Here is a 15,338-nt window from a genome sequence, read left to right on the forward strand (position 1 = left end):
AGCCCATGATCATTTGGTCAGAAATGCTGTAAGAATTGTTTATGAAACAATTCACGGCAGGGAACTGAGGGCTCCTAGGCCCAGCTGGCTTGCCTGGAGGGAAGGGAGCATCAGGACTCACTGGAACTGCCAGCTACCCCTCTGGAACCTGGTGATGATAGAGATGACGTTGAAGATAAAGAGCAAGGAGAACTTGTGAGTGTCCGGTTTTTTATTGGTGTATGTTACATCGTGGAGACTTAGCTTACATACATTGCTTTATTATTGTGTGCGTGTTGTGTGTGTATGTGTGTGTGTATGTGTGTGTGTATTTGTATGTTTGTGTGTGTGTGTTTTGAAGCGTTCACTCAGTCATTTGTGTGTACCATTCGTATCTGTGTATATGCACACCTACATATGTAAATACACACTTAATAATAAATAAATAAACCCTACTCTTAATAAACACCTCTGTGGTGGTTAACACGCCAGTTACAGTTGTGAATGTTGAATGTGCTGTACATGTATATAGTGGTTTTACAAAATTTAGTTATTTCTGTGTAACCAGACCCTAGTCTGGGTTTTGGTAGCATACAATAGAATTAAATCTGCACTCTTTTCCCCGTGCTGCAAGAGGTATGATACAGTTCCAATAGACAAGTTGTGATATCACCCTGTAGGAATGTGAGGTGTTGATAAGGTGGTAAAAATTTTGATCAGTTTTCATTCTTCTGCACTTTTCCAGTCAATACCTCAGTCCCATTGTGTTATACGTCCCACCATGCTTGCTTCACACACTATGACAGTACATCTCTATGTCTAATGGCCATGCAATTTTACAAGCAATTAGTATTCATAGGCTATGATCTACATGTCAATTGAAAAAGTGCCCCAACGTCTATTAAGTTCTCCCCCCCTCCTCCTCCTGCCTTGAAAGACCTGTTTTGCCTTACCTGAAATTATTTTCTAGAAACATTCCTGCCAATAGTTGTTTTGATAATTGATTGAAAATTGAACAATCATTCATTCAAACTTGTTTTGACAAGATTTTTAAAATTCTGGCAAAAAAAGGCAGATTAGTCCAAACTGTAAGAATCCCCCCTGGTCATGCCATTGATCATGTGATCATTTTTAAAGAAGGTCTTATTTATATTTGTAGTTGTTACTTGATGCTTTATACACCGGGTAGATGATCAACTATCACGCGCCATTGTTGGTTGACGGCAAACAAGATCTTTGGCATAATCTGGACAAATTTCGCCGATCTTCTGAAATAGGTAGTATTGACGATCTGTACTTAATCCATCTGGTACAACCCGAGATGGCAGACAATGGGGCGAGGGATGCCACAACGAATCCTTCACCAACACAATTTGGCACTCATTGCCAGAATTGGAGCTCTTCACAAATACTGTGCCAGGTGAGGTAGCTTTAATATGAAAATGCTGCATTTGGGTAATCCCTTTTAAAGCAGTTTTCTTTGTGTGCTCCTCAAAGAACTCACTCCAATTGTAGGTTGGAACAAAGTAATCCCCTTCAAGAGTGCCTACTAGTTGTGGAACATTGACAAATGAAGAGGTGCTGATCACATTGGCAATGTCATTCAGACTGCCAACCTTTGTGCGGCGAAAGGTCTGCTTTGCAAGTCAAGTCCAAAGCACCAATCAGATGCAAACTTTGTATGATCCACTGGTAAGAATGATATTTTTATCTCCCGATGTAAGCCAGTCAGTACACGCAACATTAGGTATCCCATCGTGTATCTGTATTTTGTCCACAGCAATTATCTGCGTGCAAGTGGACCGATGTCTGAATTATTGAATTAGTGATGATTGAATTAGCACCTTTTCCTACGTTGAAGGGATTGACAACAGTGACGTCACTACGGACAATCCTTGTCACGGGTTAGACTTGTCGTTAAGGGTTGACCAGTTTACAAAATATGACCTTCATACAAATCTTCAACCATTGTGGAGTTAGTTAATACCAAAAAAAAAATTGTACCTTGTCTTTGTCCTGAGTAATAGCACCACACAATTATTGGTGCCATGCCTGGGCAACCAAGGCGATGAAGTTCAGAGACAAACTGCTAGTGCACTGCTGTGATTTGATTGCACTCTCCCAATGAAACATTGAAAAAAGTAAATTCACATAGAGACCTAGTCAAGTTAGTAAGATATGACCACTCAAAGTCTGAACCTGTAATGAGTATTGTGCGTACATAAAACTATTAGTTTGTATGGAACGACATCACTGTTGTGAATCCTGCCCATACTATATCTGTGTTAGAATGCTGTGGCTAACTTTTTGTATTAACAGCTGCTTGGTGTGGGTTAATTAGGTTCATGAGGAAGGAGACAAACTTAACTTATGGCTAGCATCACTAGTAGCATTACCTGTTTATAAAGGCCATTACATGTAATGGCCTTTATAAACAGGTAGCCGCTATGACAAGTTTCACTGTATAGTGTTAAATAAAATTCTCTAATGGAGAATTTGCACATAAACTGCCTGTTTAAAATATTGGTCTGAAGGCGACCACTTATATGAGTATGTTATGCTTACCTTATTGCTTTTAGATGATGGTAGCAGCAACTTTATGTCATCCCTCTTGTACCCGGGAATTCGGCGCGCAACAGAATGGCATTCTGTTCTGAATAGTTCTGTATGAACTTTACCAGGTTGGTGATGTGCTTAAAAGAAAGTGCATTGCGTGGGGTAACTGTGCTGTTTCCATCAGTCAGGGGACATAGACCATTATTGAGGTAACTCTTCTTAATGGCTGGAACCCTGTGTTTCCCCACACTATGCAGAAAGTTGTATGTTTTTCTGCACAACTGTTGTCCACTGTGCATGTAGGCAATACATGTTTTCTGTCTTTTTGCAGGTTTGTGGCGGCCTTCTACCACTGGTGGTATTGGCCTAAAGTCCTCAGAATCTATGGTGGTGGATGTGCAGCTTAGTGGAAGGCTTTATCATGGATTGAACAAGCGCCTATTTTTAAGTGTACAGAATAAATTTTGCTGTAAATTATTATAAAAATACTTTGATTGTGCCTATGATCAATATTATGTACTAGAAAAAATAGTTAAGATTTTGTTAAGGTAACATTGTTGGTAGCTCGGATGGGAGCCAGTGAAATTTAGTATAAAGCTTAAAGGTATATGAAACTTTAACATCTTTCCAGATCATCTTCCATCTTTTCAGATCGTGAATCATGCGGGGGGCAACCCCTTCCCACATGCATGGAACTTGCTCTGCCAAGTCAGTGATATCAAGGGCTTTGCCAGGATTTTTTAATACGCTGACTGCTCTATTAGGGTATATCGATCTTGCATGTCAAATTTCTGAAACCTACCTAGAATTACCATTAAAGTCTTCATTCAGCATTGTATCAAGTAAACTAGATAACATACAGTTCATTATAATTTATTGCAAGCTTTGAATGTCTTAACAGTTTACTAAAATTTTATGAGGCAGCCTAGCTGCCTCACAAGCCGTCCCGGAGACATGCATGGCTACAAGTGAAGCCTCGTGCACTGACATAACCTAGACCTAGTCAAAGGCTGTCCAGCCCCATGTATGAAAGTGAGTAGAGGGGGAGAGGCATTCACGATGTGTTACTTGGGATTAGCTAAAGGTAGTATCGCAATGCTGTATAGAAACCTTATAGCTAGCCACTCAGAGTAGTGTAATGATGTATGCGTATAATGGCTTCAATTAATGGAGCAATTAACGCTGGGTGGCCACAAAAGCCAAGCAAACCAGACATGGTTAAGCTTAAAAGCTCAAATTTGGAAATTGGATTTGGCGAAATCCAATTTCAAAACTTCAAAAGAATAAGACTTTAGCTCGTTGCGCGCTGTGTGACCAAAGCACTAAAGTTTAATGCTTTTATGTAGTAATAATTGGATGATGGAAAGATCCTCTTAGATAGAGGTACCTTTCCATCATCCTATTATATATACAAAGCATAAAACTTTAGCACTTGGCGCGCTGCACGCGCCAAGTGCTAAAGTTTTATGTTTTGTAGTTGCTTTGTAGTTGCCTTTGCAGTTTTTGAAAATTGGATTTCACCAAATCCAATTATCCAAAGTTTAACTGTAAGCTTCACCATTTACCAGACTGGTTTTCTAAGCTTTAGAGGTCACCCAGTGTTAATTGATCTATATTAACTGAAGCCATTAATCATTACACAGGATTCTCTAAAACATAATGATATTCCTCCACCCAAGAAACAAATTGAAGACATCTTGTAATTCTTTGTGAGGCTTCCCTTGTAGCTAGCTATATGTGACCGGCTCTGTGAAAATGGGCCATATAGCCTCTCAACTTTGACTAACCATAACATTTCCTGCTTTCAATGTATTCTCCCCACAACGCAGTGGTGTGTTAGGACTACACCATGGCCACATTTCACAGTGGCACCATTTCAGTTATCGGTTTCCAAATTCGTGCTATTGATAAGGCTACATGGACCATTTTCTCAGATAAGGGGTCACATATATGCTACTCAGCATAACAACTTTATGCACAAGGTGGGGAGTCACCTTGCATGCATAGGATCTAATCCATAAATCATACATGGCATGAAATACTCCACTATTACTTTACTGCAATGATGCCTTGCTACAATAATTAAATTGTAGATTATCAGGTGAAGTAAGTTGTTACAATTTAAGACCTGATCGATACCATTTAAGGCAACTGTTGACTTGTTGCAAATAACTGCAATCACATTATACAGTGAAACTTACACACTGGCACCTTGAATTGAACTTTCCCTGATTCCAATTTACAATACAAGTGTAGCTATGTGGTATAAAAAAGGTATTTGGCCATTTGTAAATCATCAGGTACGGCTACACTCTAGTATTAGTGTGGTTTAAGTACTCACAGTTTGGCCACACTTCTACCACTGCCTGAGTACCCCAGACTGACGACAGACTAGTATTAGTGTTGCTTAAGTACTCACAGTTTAGCCATACACTAACCACTGACCGAGTTCCCCACGTTGGCAAGAGACCAGCATAGCTAAAGTATAGAGTATACTTGATGGATGTATTATAGACTGCATACAATATACATAAGCACTGCAAGCAACAAGCATACCTTCTTCTCCGTATAGCAGTGACCACTTCAAAGTGATTTCTTTTTCATAATAAATATTCATAGAGTTGCGACTCACATCCTATGGAATTGTGTGGTCAATACTACCAGGAAACACATCCAGCCCAAAATCACCAACCAATAACAGAAATATTTGCACACATAGTAGTAGCACGTACATTTGTAGAATTCCCACTTGCACTCTTTCAGTTTTCATGCAGCCCCACTCTCAGCTAAATTTATTATGTACGCGTTGTACAGTCTGAGTGCATTGGGGGCTGACGTTGGAGATGCTGTATGCATTAACGTCTTGTGGTGGTAGCTAACAATTGTTCTTTTAACGAACCAACCCCAGCATTGAAATCTGTATTCCTACCTAGAATAGTGCTTAAATGTGTGTGTGCTCTGCTGATTATGCTCTTGTAAAGTGAATGACACTGTAATAGAGAAGTCAACTCTCCTAATAGAACATGGATTTTTAATTTGTGACTCCACTCTTTGAGCTGCTCCACCATGTTGATGTGTACTACAGCATGTACCCAATTGAGGCCACAACATGCCCACTAGCTACAATCAAAAAATGTTTAAGGTGACAATGTAATTATCTTTTGATTTTAAACACGCAAAAGTGCTTTTGTTGCCTCACATATTGTTTCTCCTTATGCACATTTGTTCATTATTTGCCTTCAAATAGCTTGCTAAATGTGTAATGAGCGGAGGGTCAGTGATCAAGGTTGCCACACTGTACAGACTGCGTATAGTACCAAGACATGCTTATTGGAAGATTGAATCTGTGTCAGAGGCATGTAGCTAGACCTATACATCAAGCATGAATATTAGATTGATATACTAGAAATAAATTTCACTCTAATAGAGCATTCAAGACAAACCAAATAATATACACTCCATGAACAAGTAATATAGCTGTAGTACACAGCCAACACAGCTTGAACAGTGATAATGGATAATGGTAATTACCAGACTGCCTGCACTCCACATTTGGAGTGGCCTAATTTAGTAATCACATATTCCATATTAGTCGATAAAGTTACCTGCACTGTAACCTGCATGGTTTGCATGAACCAGTGGTGTGTGCGGTGCATTACTCTGCAGCTGCTATATTAACATACGTACTAAGGCCTTGCTGTATATATGCATAGACAGAGACATGATTTTCCAGCCTTTTAAAGTTTATATCTTTCCGACACATTATGAACTAAAAATTTGGCAGCATCAAAGTTTCTAGTATAGCAACATGCACATAGTATTCAAATGGACAAGTACAGTCGATAGTCTTATCCATAGGATTTTATGCACCTAACATGTCCTATATTTGAATGCACTGGAGCTGCCACTATATATATATATATATATATATATATACCACCACAAGGCTTGCGTTCCTCTCTATAGAATAATCAAGATAGAAAATTATACTATAGTTTTCAGTACTAGTACTGCTTGCTGTAATTCATTCACTTCTGTCATACCATAAATGATGCGTTGGTTACTGATGGCAGCGGAGTTACCACATAATCACAAATGTTTGGAGCAAGTATTTCCGTGGATCAACAAATTTCAGTATTTTCGAGATATTATTTTCAACAGGAAAATGTAAATGCTGTTTTTAGTGCTCTCTTTTCTCATCACACCATCATAAAGTACAAAACAAAAGGAATAAAAATATCACGGGCCCCTGTCAAGGCCTTTATTGATACTTAAATTTAATAAACTTGTCTGCTAAAAATCTGAATCATCTGAGAAGAAGTACCCCTCCTATCAAATGTTGTTTATAGAATGATCATTTCATGTACAGATTATTATCTATTTTGCTATGTGTGTTGCCAGGAGACGGTGAAGAGTGCAGCTTGTACTGTATACTGGCTATGATACTTTTCCTAGTCATTGGTACCAACTGAGCTTAGAAGTAGCTAGGACAACATTCTGGTGAATTGCACAGTAAGATACTGTACATTTGTTTGTTTGTTTACCAGTAGTGAATTATTGTTATCCGCCTGTAGATGTTAATTCATGACAATATACTTCACTTGTTAGCAGCAGCATGCGGAATCCATTTCATCAGTATAACCAGCAAACCTAGCTAACCAAGCAAGCATAGCAACCAACTAACTTGGTTAGCAAGCATAGCTAACCAGCAAACCTTTCAAAAATCAAGATACTCTAATAGAACAGTCAATGAAATCAAAATCCTCTAATAAAACAGTCACCACACAGATTATTTTGGGATGATTACAAAATCTATCTGATAATCAGTTTTGTGAGGTTAATTTTCAACTCAGTACACACATTTTGAAATTTCAAGAATTGTAAATTAACAACCTTGTCAACATTTTGGACCGTGACTGGTCACTGCACTCCATGGCCAGATGTGTCTGCACCTCTGGAAATCCCCTTTCAAAAATCCTAGATCCGCCCCTGGGTTGTTGCCTTCTTTACTTTACAATAATCAAATTTGTTATGACACCCCATTCTGTGGCCATCATGGCCTTTGTCCGTGGCTTCTCCGGGGTACACCCAAGGCACTAATCACCCTAGATATGCAAGTGTAGATGTATGCAACCACAACAAGGCGAGTAAATACCTCTTCACTTGCAGGCATGATGAAGCAGTTTCATTGTTATTGTGCTGCATTGCATACAATTTACAATAACCAAAAAAAAATGATATACATAAAAGGTGGATAAAATCTATGCTATTGTTGTTGCAGCTAACACCAGCCCTGCAGATTATACTCAGAGAATAGCATATACCAGGTACCCATCACCACAGTTGGGTTGGTAGACTACCATCTAATACTTAGCTGCAGCACTTACAGTACAAGGCAGCAGATATTTCCACTCATCATTTTCTGATGGCCAATGCAAGTCTTTAATTAGTGTCATGTTTGTTTACTGTATAACGTATTGTTAATTATCCTTTTGCAACTGATAATTAATGGTAAGAATAGTTTTACGGCATGCATTGTACATTGCACTGTTTTAAGTAATCCTGACCCAACCACTCCAGTCCACTTACTATGTGGTAGGAAGATAGTTTGTGTACCGTACCACATGACCCCACAGTATAATCAGTGTTATCCTGACTTTACATGGGTGTACCTGTAACCTTCTTTCCATTGGTTATTGGTGTGTTAATTAGTAAAATGTGTTGATACACTTGTATATTTTTGCTATCTAGTATAGTGACAGGACAGAGATGTCATTGAGTCATTGAAGCCAGTCATCTTTCAATGATAATCTACTTTTGTATTGTCGTCTGATCATACAACTGACAATACACTTTAGTCGAACAAGAAGGCAAGCACTACAGATTACATACACACACGCATGCACACGCCAACCCTCTCTCCCCTCCTGCACATACACGCACTCCTCCACCCGCACACACACACGCACACACACACACACACACTACACATACTTACGGAGTTTACATACGTGACTAGTACAAGCCATGCTTTACCTAATCATTTTGCGCTGCTTACATTAAGCTGTGTTTGTTTTATAGTGTTGGATGGACCTATCAAGCATCCAGGCTGTGTTGCAGATTATGACTATAAATTATTATTGTAACTTTCTATTGCATGGTATGCATATATACATTATTTTGTATTACTACAATTTTTTATTTTACATCATCATTGAAATAATGAATATGTACGAAATCAAATAGTTACTGATGTCTGTGATCCTTTGTGCTATCTATATTGTAACTTAATAATATATCACAGTGATAGCACATGTTCAATAGATAAAATAAATCAAAACATTAACAAGTTTCATGATATTTGTGTTTTTAGCTGCATTGTTAAATCAATAAAACACAAAAGTCCATCATGGAAATTGGCTTTATTGCCATTCACTAAACTATGAAATATAGTTTCAAAGCTTGGCCACTGTTCCTTAAATCTCTCCATCCTAATACTCTTCAAATCCTCCCTTTGTTCCAAGGGATCTTGTCCGAAGTTACTGAATACAGTCAATCGGCCTCCGTTTTCTTCATACAGTCTGCCAGCTTCATCAGCCTCTGGGACAAGGTGGTGGTCTATGGACTTTGTTTGGTTATTTGCCATCATCAAAATGTTTGGAATCCCTCTCCCTGTACAAAAGAAATGATGACAACTCATGTGATGTAGTTACATATAGCAATGTGTGGATGGGTTAAAAGTTGACAATTGACCTGGGACCCAAGGTATTATTTATTGTTCCATTCTTTCATCGTTAGCTATAATGAAATTTATGCCATTACAGGATTGCCTTTTTGGAGAGCTCCAAAGCGTAAGGTGTATGCTGTAAAGGAGGAAGATTTTCAGAGCCTGGAAAACACGGATAGCGACAGCGATGGTGATGAAAGGGACGTAGCCCCTCGAGCTCCAGCTAAAAGGATGAAGCTCTTTCAAAATGAGTTCAAAACAAAAATGTCAGAAATGAAAAGAGATATAAAGCAGCTTATTGAGAATACTGTCCCCAGTCCTATAAGGGATGAGTTGAGGGGTTTACTACGATGCTGTATTTGTCAGGCTGTACCCATACAGCCACCTGTTTTCATGTCGACTTGTTGCCATTCGATTATAGGTTGCCATTCGATTATAGGATGCCAACCATGTGTCCAGCAATTGACATCTACTCAAGGAGCAAGCTGCCCTCTGTGCAGAGATAGAGATTTCGAAGCCATCAGATTGAATGGCATGGATGGACTTATATCGGCAGCCAGAAGGTACATTCCCATCGACAACCAGAGTAGTTCATCTGAAAACTAAACTCTATAATTATGCTGTTGTTATTTATCTGTTAGTTATCTATCATTTATCATCTATCATTGTCATTATATATATCATTATCACTGTATCATCATTTCATGCCATTATCCTATCTTGTAATCAAACATCTATATTGTCATTGTAGCTATATATCATTATCACTGTATACCACAGTATTTATCTCTTTGTCTATAGTTGTATATGTATACTTAAAGAAATAACAAAAATATTATAACTTTATCAATATCTATAATAGTTAATTCGATAGAGTGCACATCTTGATGTGAGCATAGCGTCTTTGAGTGATCCCTTGCATGTCTGATGACACAAAACTTCATTAGGGCTTATCAACCATGCAGTGTTCTCACCTAAACCTGAAAAACACCCAACTAGAATCAATCTTTGTTGTGATATTAGTAAGTAGAACCAAAAGGAAATTTCGTTGCACCAAAAAGAAATAATACAGACTGATTAGTGTATGTTTAAACTTTAATAAAACGTTACATGATAAGTATACCTTTATGAGTTTAATCAAAATGTGAAATAAATCATGTGCATGAATTGTACTATACATAATAATAACTAGTCAAAAGGTTGAATGTACCTAATCGAATGGTACTACCGAGTCACTTAAATTTGTCAAGGCAGCACATGTGGTGATGACATCATCAATGGTGCAGGAGTCTGAACTCTTGAGTAAAGATATTGGAAGTTGATATTTTGTATCTCTGCTTTGACAACCCTATTACTTGTTCTACATGAATGCACACATGTGATATTTAATGAGACCAGTCTATTTCACATCTGCTAAGATATTTCTTCCCTCTTGTAAACGGTGGTGTTTTTACCTCAGCACAACGAAACCCAACACTATCTTGGATAGCAAATCCCCTGTCTGCAAGAACAAGATCTCCTGGCATCAAATCATCCAGTGTGCCACAATGTTCAGTAATGTATTTATCCAACACTCTTCCTCCCCATGCTTTTGAAACATATGATATTGTCCTGGCATCTACAGCAGATGCTAACTTAAGACCGATACTATAAGCTCAACATACAAGATTAGAGAGTAAATTTGTCAACAATAGTGGACAACAATACATATTTTGTTAAAATGACAGTAAGCATGGTTGTACATGTCAATTTTTATTGAAATGTACTTAAAGTGTTGTATCTGTATCCCTTTCCATTGTGATGGTCCTTAACACATTGTTTGACTAGTGTGCTGCATGCTCTCAGTGGAAAAAAATAGCAGAGTCTAACTTGCCCCAGCTTTGTGCTTGTATTGGCTGAACAAACTCTCGACTGCTGACCCTGAGAGATGCAAGGGTGACATAGGATATGTCTCTCTGAACTACTGGCACAGAGCACCGAAGCTGTAGACATCAATCCGGAGGAGATCCCATGCTAAATAAATAAAATTGTTAATAATTTAAATAGGTTAAACATTAATTTTTTAATTTACAATACCATCCAAAGAGCATACAACATAACACAAAAATGTCTCTGCAGAAGCTTCATAATACCAGATCAAAGAATGACATAGGGAAGTTTGAAATTCTTATATAACTCTGACACAATTGCATAAGTTCTATTACAAACATTCTTAAAAGAAACAATACTGTTATGCTGTGGTGGGGCTAAACTATCAATACAAATGCTACTTATAATGTCACATGATGTGTTGTGTTAATAGTAAATGTACAGGGAGAGAGATGCTCAATAGTTGTGCAACAGGTTTTCTGTCAAGTCGAACTACAAATTTTGTCCTGGGATTGATCCACATCATTACAGGTCATACTATTTAAAGCCAATACGGTTCAACTCTGACTGTTAGACAGACACTAGAGCCTTTTGACCGTATCGACTTGATCAATTGTCGACTGTGGTTCCAACCGGCCAGCAATGCTACTAGAGCAGAGAAGAGTGCCCAGGAAGTGCAGTGCTCTGCACGTAAACGATTAGTGTCTGACCTGAATTGTCAGAGACGTCGAACACTAAAGGAGAGCCCCAGCCGTACAATGAAAAGGCAGTCATCATCTTCACGAGCAAGGCTGAAATACATGTCTCCTGCCAGCCAACAGAACAGAAGGTCTAATGCACAGGCTGCAAGATCTAATATGATGAGGAAATTGAAGAGGTGCGGTGAAGCAGATGTTACTCTAACTGATGATCAGCACGAGGAGATGTGTTCCATTGTTAGTGAGATTAGTGATGAGGAACTAGAGAAGGTATTTTTAGAAGGAAGTGAACATGGTGTGGGCGAGTTGATGAAAGAAGTATGGTACACTGACAGCAAACGTCAACAGCAGCAGTATTTACATGACCAATCTAGTAATGGTGAGTTTGATCTTTCAATGATTTGTACACTTTGCTTACAACATGTTTTGTTTCTGCAGTTTCTGGAGCACGGGGCAACAGGTGGAGCATGATAACTATCAGAATTGGTAAGCCATATTTTGAAAATACAGAAGTCATATTCCATTTTTTGCAGCTTTAGCCGTGTATACTAGAAGCCCTGCTGCTTATGAAGCTCTCAAGAGTTTTGGGATCATTCAGTTGCCGTCAAAGTCCACTGTACAGTCTTATACAGGAGCTTTTATGCATGATCCAGGAGCAAGGAAACAGTGTATAGCCAGCCAAGTAGCACGTTATGTGCTTTTTAAAGAGCAATGTAGAGAATCTGGCAAGCAAGAGCCTAAATCAGATGGGGTGCTAATATTTGACGAAGTGAAGGTCGCATGCCAGCTGATGTGGAATTCATGTATTCATCAGTTGATGGGCCTTGCAATGACTCACAAAGAATTACCTTCGCTAAATGATATTTACCGATTGTTGAAAGAGCCTGAGAGCGTCCAGCAAACTTCTTATTACTGCAGTTTCTCTGGCGTGACCTGACAAGTGAATTTGACATTGTTGGGCCTTACTTCACAGCTTCCACCACCATGGACTGCAAATTCATCACAGCATGTGTCATGGACACCATCAAACTGTTTCGGTTTCATGGACTCAAAACAAGTCTGTTAGTTTGTGATGGTGCATCCTCCAATATTTCTGCCATTAAAAAAAAAGTCACGGACATACTGGAGCATATTCACTTAGAGAAGACCAAGACGATATCTTTCAAGTTGAACCATGGATGGTGAATCCATTTAATCCCCCTCACAAAATTTTGGGCTTATTTGTCCATCTCATCGGGTATGTGTGCCATTGTAGGTGTGCTATGACAACCTGTATTTTTGCTCTGTGTGTGTATGTTGTGCATGCATGTATGCTTCTTTATTTAACTTTAATTTTTTTAGCTAAAAAACATTATTAGTGGACTGTTTTCTTCAAAAACTAATGGCACTAAGCATTTTCAACGCAGTGGAAAATGTAAGTTTGGCTGGGAAACAATAGACGATCTTTACAAAAGAGAACTGGGCCGAGTGGAGAACAGCTGTGAAAGGATGGTACCTCGGTTGAAAGAGACTCATTGTTTGTGGGTCGCTTGGACCAAATTGAATGTATTGCCAGAAAAGATTATGCAGGTAAGATTGTGGCAAACTGTAAAATTAGAGTTATTCAAATCACTTTTAATAGCAAGAACAAGTGCTGGGAGAGCTGTACTGGTTTATCCATCGAGAGGAGACTGCAGCTACAGATGTAGAGAAGACATCAGAAACCTTGGCTTATTTAGAAGCTTGTCATCATTTGTTTGAACGTGGCTTCCTCTGTCATGATCAAATCCGAGGTCTCAACTCTGAGGTACTGGAAAGTATCAATAAGGGTTACCGATATTTTTCTGGATGGCTGACAGATTTACTTGAACAAGGTATATCTTTTAACTGTAGTCTAAATCCCATTATATACTCCTGATTTTAATAGACCCACAATTCCCACATTCATCGAACACACAAAAGGACTTTTTATCATGGCAAAGTAAACCTATAAGCCTACAGCAGTACTGTATTTAGTATTAAAAGGGATCTATAGTGAAATCCTCAGAAAATAGTTTTATTTATTCCACAGTTTTCTTTGTTCCACAGGATTGCCCAGAATAATTAATAGCAAGTGTGCCCGACGCCAAGTGCATGGCCTACTGCATGCTACCATGAATACGCACACCAACAAGAAACTTACCAAAAATGCCAACATATCGCAAACATAGTCCATCTACTCATAGATATTCCCATGATCTACCGTATACTTCTACAGTTCTAGGCTTTACCGCGTATCATGTTTAACGCGCACTTCTGAAGCGCACTTGGTGACGGAAACACAGCCAAACTACAGCCACCTTAACCATCGCCGTTAATGTATGAACCTTAAACCTTTGTGGATAAGTGACAAATGGTTTACTCTTGCAGACTACATCAATTGAACAAGCTCGAACAAGCGTACACATTCCTTATAAGCGTCCATTAACTATAAAAATATTTCTTCCAAGTACTACACATTCAAGGCTACATTTCTCATTCACGCCAACTTAAAAGTATATGAAAATCGCTGCATGGCTCTACCACACATAGTTCTATTTCATAAAGAGAGCTCAGATTCATAGCTGATTTGGATCCAGCTATTTGCATGTTTGAAATTTTGCTTTCGTCAACTATGTTATGCTACTTAACTACATAACGGAATAATCAACAACTATAAGTTTTTATAGGATAAATTTCCTTCATTGTCTGAACAGTTCTGACAAAAAATTGAGGCTTTTCAACAATGGCACCATGATATACCAGAACACGCAAGTATTAATAGTGTGTCAGCAATTAGGACACGCTTATTTTTTGGTCCTTTTCACTTCAAACAATTTTAAGCTTGTTGGCCACATATGATCTCAGTTTGGAAATAATAGCATTAGTCATCTTGGAGGATTTAGCAAAATCGTACTTTTTAAGTAGGTATTTTTAAAATTTATATCTCTGGTCAGTAATCATGCTTCACCACAAAAAGTGACGTGTGTCATGAAGAAACACCATTGTATAAACTGACCAAATTTCATGCGATTTGATGCACTGCTTCTGCCACAAACAATGCACCTTTTTGTGCTTGATAATAAACCTTTTGTGTTTAATAATAAGCCACACCCCCAATAAATTTTATGACTGTGGGCATCATTACCATGACATAAGCAAACATAATTTTAATAATTTAAAATAAATAGCTTAACATGTAAGCATGTATGCAATGAAACGACTGAGCACAGAAAACAGCTTAGAACTTGACCAAGGCTACGCCCCCAGGCAATTATTCGGTGATAAATGGACATCATATTGGTGTAATGGTATAGGTAGCCTACTTACAAACAGTTTCAGGTATGTAGAACAATGCCATAACGTACTTGCTGATCTATATGTGCGCATAAAAATTGAGAAATAATGTATGCATACTATATAGTCCATAGAGTTATAGGCCTATATATCTCTCTGCTTGATTTTATGGTGATGTTCACATGATTGGTACAGGTAACTTTTGGCATTGTTCT

The 15,338-nt window shown here is 38.3% G+C and overlaps 1 protein-coding gene and 3 long non-coding RNA genes across 4 annotated transcripts in view; 3 read left to right on the top strand and 1 right to left on the bottom strand.

The window, feature by feature from the left end:
* The first annotated feature begins 1,086 nt into the window (after positions 1 to 1,086).
* On the top strand, positions 1,087 to 3,034 carry LOC136255643 (uncharacterized). Its single transcript, XR_010701017.1, has 4 exons — positions 1,087 to 1,399; positions 1,495 to 1,671; positions 2,559 to 2,660; positions 2,867 to 3,034. It is a non-coding gene; the product is annotated as an uncharacterized lncRNA (long non-coding RNA).
* A 4,820-nt stretch (positions 3,035 to 7,854) lies between these two features.
* Positions 7,855 to 8,762, top strand: LOC136255648 (uncharacterized). Its single transcript, XR_010701027.1, has 2 exons — positions 7,855 to 8,405; positions 8,617 to 8,762. It is a non-coding gene; the product is annotated as an uncharacterized lncRNA (long non-coding RNA).
* A 1,346-nt stretch (positions 8,763 to 10,108) lies between these two features.
* The window catches only part of LOC136255638 (uncharacterized), a 13,584-nt gene continuing 8,354 nt past the window's right edge, over positions 10,109 to 15,338 (bottom strand). The window contains exon 8 of the long non-coding RNA XR_010701008.1: positions 10,109 to 11,275. This is a non-coding gene — a long non-coding RNA (uncharacterized lncRNA). The remainder of the gene's footprint in view (positions 11,276 to 15,338) is intronic.
* On the top strand, positions 11,589 to 13,058 carry LOC136255627 (uncharacterized). The gene is made up of 3 exons (XM_066048440.1): positions 11,589 to 12,208; positions 12,268 to 12,315; positions 12,363 to 13,058. Exons 1-3 carry the CDS (start codon positions 11,890 to 11,892, stop codon positions 12,764 to 12,766), a joined length of 771 nt encoding a protein of 256 aa, XP_065904512.1. The 5' UTR covers positions 11,589 to 11,889; the 3' UTR covers positions 12,767 to 13,058.

Source organism: Dysidea avara, chromosome 5, assembly GCF_963678975.1.
Source record: "Dysidea avara chromosome 5, odDysAvar1.4, whole genome shotgun sequence".
Taxonomy (NCBI): domain Eukaryota; kingdom Metazoa; phylum Porifera; class Demospongiae; order Dictyoceratida; family Dysideidae; genus Dysidea; species Dysidea avara.

Excerpts from the sequence above, each read along its gene's own strand:
- LOC136255627 (XM_066048440.1), top strand. The coding sequence starts at position 11,890 with ATGAAAAGGCAGTCATCATCTTCACGAGCAAGGCTGAAATACATGTCT. Across the intron at positions 12,209-12,267 it reads ACATGACCAATCTAGTAATG|TTTCTGGAGCACGGGGCAAC; the intron begins GTGAGTTTGATC and ends TTGTTTCTGCAG. Across the intron at positions 12,316-12,362 it reads CATGATAACTATCAGAATTG|CTTTAGCCGTGTATACTAGA; the intron begins GTAAGCCATATT and ends CATTTTTTGCAG.